The 3,900-nt window shown below is 40.4% G+C and overlaps 1 protein-coding gene across 1 annotated transcript; it reads right to left on the bottom strand.

The window, feature by feature from the left end:
* Nucleotides 1-230: 230 nt before the first annotated feature.
* ptger1b (prostaglandin E receptor 1b (subtype EP1)) lies at nucleotides 231-3,506 on the bottom strand. Its single transcript, XM_056233224.1, has 3 exons — nucleotides 3,405-3,506; nucleotides 1,336-2,242; nucleotides 231-746 (listed from the first exon to the last, which is right to left on the bottom strand). Exons 2-3 carry the CDS (start codon nucleotides 2,197-2,199, stop codon nucleotides 477-479), a joined length of 1,134 nt encoding a protein of 377 aa, XP_056089199.1. The 5' UTR covers nucleotides 2,200-2,242; nucleotides 3,405-3,506; the 3' UTR covers nucleotides 231-476.
* Nucleotides 3,507-3,900: the final 394 nt, after the last annotated feature.

Below are 3,900 nucleotides of genomic sequence, written 5' to 3'. Positions count from 1 at the left end.
GGGAATTAATTACTCATCACATGAAGCATTGTGAATGATGTAAATAAATAATAAATAATAACACACAATGGTATTATGATTGGCAATGAGTCATTGATGATGAATTGTGCATGAAAACCACAAATTTGGCAATTAAATGTGCTTTTTTTTATTGAAATCGCACAGACAGAAGCGCACATTATCACTTAACAACCACTGGCTTGAAAGATTTATATATTGTTGCTATCTCCTTATGGAGAAAATTAATGGGATTTTGACTTCCAGAACCCCACTGTGCTCAATTACAAAGCTTATTGAAGTGTCTGTGGTTATTCCAGAGCCTCGCTTTACAACTTCCAGTAAGCTGCTCCTTCATCCACCATTCAAGCAATACAGTAGGATCTTACATCTGCTTTCAGTTATACTGCAGCGATTTGGTTCAAACATTTCCAATTTTTTCCATGTGGAAGAACTCACACTCTTCTGGAATCTCTTCATCAGTTCAGATTAATTGCATTCTTCACTGAGTTCTGGAAGGAGCTGATCTCCCACCGCCGGAATGTGCTCCCCCTAAGGTCACTGCGGCCGGTGGTTAAGCGGTAGATCTTTCTGAGGACGGCCCGGCGTAGAAGAATATAAACCCAAGGGTCCAGAATCTGGTTCCAGGAGGCCAGGCGCACTCCCATTACCATTAAAGTCCTGTAGGTTTCCAGATCGTTCCCCATAGAGCCTCTGTACGAGCGGATGACTGACATCAGACCGAAGATCTGTCAGAATAACAGAGGAAGTTAGTTGTAGACGAAGCAATCATGCTGTGACAGCAAAAGAAGAATCCAGATCAAACATCCTGGAGGACAACTGTATTGCTCAGAGACAGACAGACAGACAGACAGACAGACAGACAGACAGACAGACAGACAGACAGACAGACAGACAGACAGACAGACAGACAGACAGACAGACAGACAGACAGACAGACAGACAGACAGATAGATAGATAGATAGATAGACAGACAGACAGACAGATAGATAGATAGATAGATAGATAGATAGATAGATAGATAGATAGATAGATAGATAGATAGATAGATAGATAGATAGATAGATAGATAGATAGATAGATAGATCAATAGATAAATATATTCTGTTACTTGTGTAAGGCAAGTTTATTTATATAGCACATTTCATACACAATGGTAATTCAAAGTGCTTTACATAGGAAAAAAAAAGAATAAAAAAAAAAAAAAGAATAATTAAAACAGTTTAGAATAGAAAATAAAATAAAGTACAGTAAAAACAGTACAATAATTCATAACTCTTTGCTCTGCCCTGATAAGTTGTAATGGTCACACTCACCAGCAGAGGGCTCCAGCAGATGCAAGAAGTGACCATAATGCCCACCAGCTGTGCCACCATCTCAATGTCATGCGATTTAGCTGATCTGCGCTGATCTTTAGCTGATTTCTTCCTGCGGAGACGGGCGATGACCAGCGTCATCACGCTGATAGTGTTGCAAACCAGTGCCACGGCCAGCGAGGCCAGTCCCAGTCCAGAAAAGAGCAGCACAAACACCACGTCTGTGAGGGTCGGGGGTGTTTCGTCTGCGATGCATTTATTGCCTAACACTTTAATGAAGCACCAGGTCTGTGGGTACTGGTAGGTATATGAGCCCAGCCGAAAGAAGGGCAGCAGTGCTACTGTTAAAGCCAAAAACCATATCATCACCAGCACCACCTTAGTGCGTGCAGTGCAAACCACGCGGGCATGCAGGAGAGGCCGCGTCACACCCATGCACCGCTCGGCCGCCATGCCACACCCGAGAAACAGCGGGCACAGGCCGAAGAACACCATGCTGCCGCCCAAGAAATGGCAGGTGGCATCAGGATGGTTACAAATTTCCCCGGCAGTGTAGAGGCGCAGAACCAGGGCACCTGGAATGACATGACCGGCAAGGTCCGTTGCCACCAGACAACTGGCAAACAGCAGGAACGTGGCTTTTGAGCGCTTCCGCAGGCGAGCGTACGCTTTAGCCAGGATGACCAGAGCTATGATGTTGGACACGATGCCCAGTGTCATGGACAGGCCCGCCGCCGTGGGGCTGGTTGTGGAGTTCAGGTTTTCCTTGCAGCGCAGCGGTTCCACCACAAACATCTGGTGGGTCTGATTGCTGAACGCTACATCCACAACGTCTGAACTGTTGCAGTGTTTGATGGCCAACATCTCCAGATATGGGACGAGCACCACTGACCTTAGAGACACATAGCTAAAGAGAAAAGAGGAAAGAAGTGGAAAGCTGAGATTATATGATGCAAACAAGCTTGGTCACACTTTATTTTAGGTTGATGTATGTTACTACATGTTACTATAGAAATAACAGTAAATTATGCAGAATTACAAGTAACTAACCCTAAACCAAACCCTAAGCATAACTCTATATAGGGTTACACTTTATTTTAAGGTGTCATTGTTACAGTGTAATTATATTTAAGTATACTACTGAGTAATAATAATTTCCAACATGTACTTACTATTGGGTTAGGGCAGGATAAGGTTCTGGTTTATGGTTAACTTGGCATGTAATTATGCATAATTTACTGTTATGGCAAGTACATGTAACATATGTAACAAGGACACTGTCAAATAACGTGTTACCAAATAAAGTATAACCATTAGTTTCATTAGCAGACAAGCAGCAAACAAAGATGTAAAAATAGTGATGTACTGTTGATTTTGGCCACAAAGCTCAGCTATTTGGAACAATTTAATCATTTAACAAGCAAGTGATTGCCTTCCTGTTTATGCTGTTTTTTTGTTTGTTTTATCTTATTTACACACATTAATTGAGGGAAGTTATGTCCAGAGGTCTGAAATTATACACTGACACACCTTTTAGAAAACTTTAGTGAATAGGAACATTGTTTTTCACAATTTCCTCTTTAGGGTACATGAGAAAGAAAAAAGAAAAAAAGTGCAGTACAAATTTCAACACTTCTGACCATTTACCACTATAATTTCTAGTAACGACAACTAAACAACTGTTTGGAGATACAGTGATATCAACATATAAGTCATGTTTAACACTGTAAAAAAAAATGGTCAGGCAAAGTAAAAATGTGCTTCAAATAGTTTTTTTTAATCAAAATTATTATTTAATGTCTAAATTAAACTGATTACATGACACCAAAGTATTTAAATGGGTCAGACCAGGTAGATTAATACACAAACACACAAACATACATACAAAATACAATAGCCTACATGCAATTGCATTGCAATGGTTCAGAACACAGTACCAGTCATAAGTACATTTTAGCTTTGAGTTCTTTTTATGCTATTTTAATATTTTATATAGCATTAAGGAAGAATCAATGCTTGTCTCTATGCTTATTTCGATTTAAAAGGAGAAAAAGGAGAGAAATATTTACCATTTGAGACACCTTTCAGAATATCCAAAGCAGCATCACTCCACCTGAACATCTTATAACATTTAACAACACAGGCGGAAAAATTAAACAAACAGTCCTTGAAACAGTCCTTGAGAATCGAAAGGCGATATCAAGCTCCCATCATCCATTTAGTCTGGAGAGTCTTAATACTTATTCCTGAGGGGAAAAAAACTTATTCCCGTACGAATAAAAGTGTCTTTGTAATCTTAATACACATATTCAGTGATATTAATAGTACTGTAGAATCTATAGTCTGAGAAAAGTCCGATGTAAGTGAATATAAAGTCGATTAAAACACGCAGAGAACCGCGCGATGTGTGGCGTAACCCGCGCGCGCGCTGCTGTATTTATAGCGCTCAGTGCGCGAGACTCTCTGCTGCGCACCTTAAATAATGAAGCGTCATTGTGTGTGTCTCACGGTTTTTGTGGCGTCATGCATGAAACATTTATAAGCATAATGACCGCGTACAGTATG

This window comes from Rhinichthys klamathensis, unplaced genomic scaffold, assembly GCF_029890125.1.
Source record: "Rhinichthys klamathensis goyatoka isolate OS25496 unplaced genomic scaffold, OSU_Roscu_1.1 h1tg000015l_1, whole genome shotgun sequence".
NCBI lineage: Eukaryota > Metazoa > Chordata > Actinopteri > Cypriniformes > Leuciscidae > Rhinichthys > Rhinichthys klamathensis.
The sequence above is the reverse complement of the archived record's forward strand: the minus strand, read 5'-3'. Positions and strand labels throughout refer to the sequence as shown.

Bases quoted from the DNA above. Each gene is read 5' to 3' on its own strand.
- ptger1b (XM_056233224.1), bottom strand. From the start codon at position 2,199: ATGTTGGCCATCAAACACTGCAACAGTTCAGACGTTGTGGATGTAGCG. The intron at 747-1,335 runs GTGAGTGTGACC...TTATTCTGACAG, and splicing joins TCTGCTGGAGCCCTCTGCTG to ATCTTCGGTCTGATGTCAGT.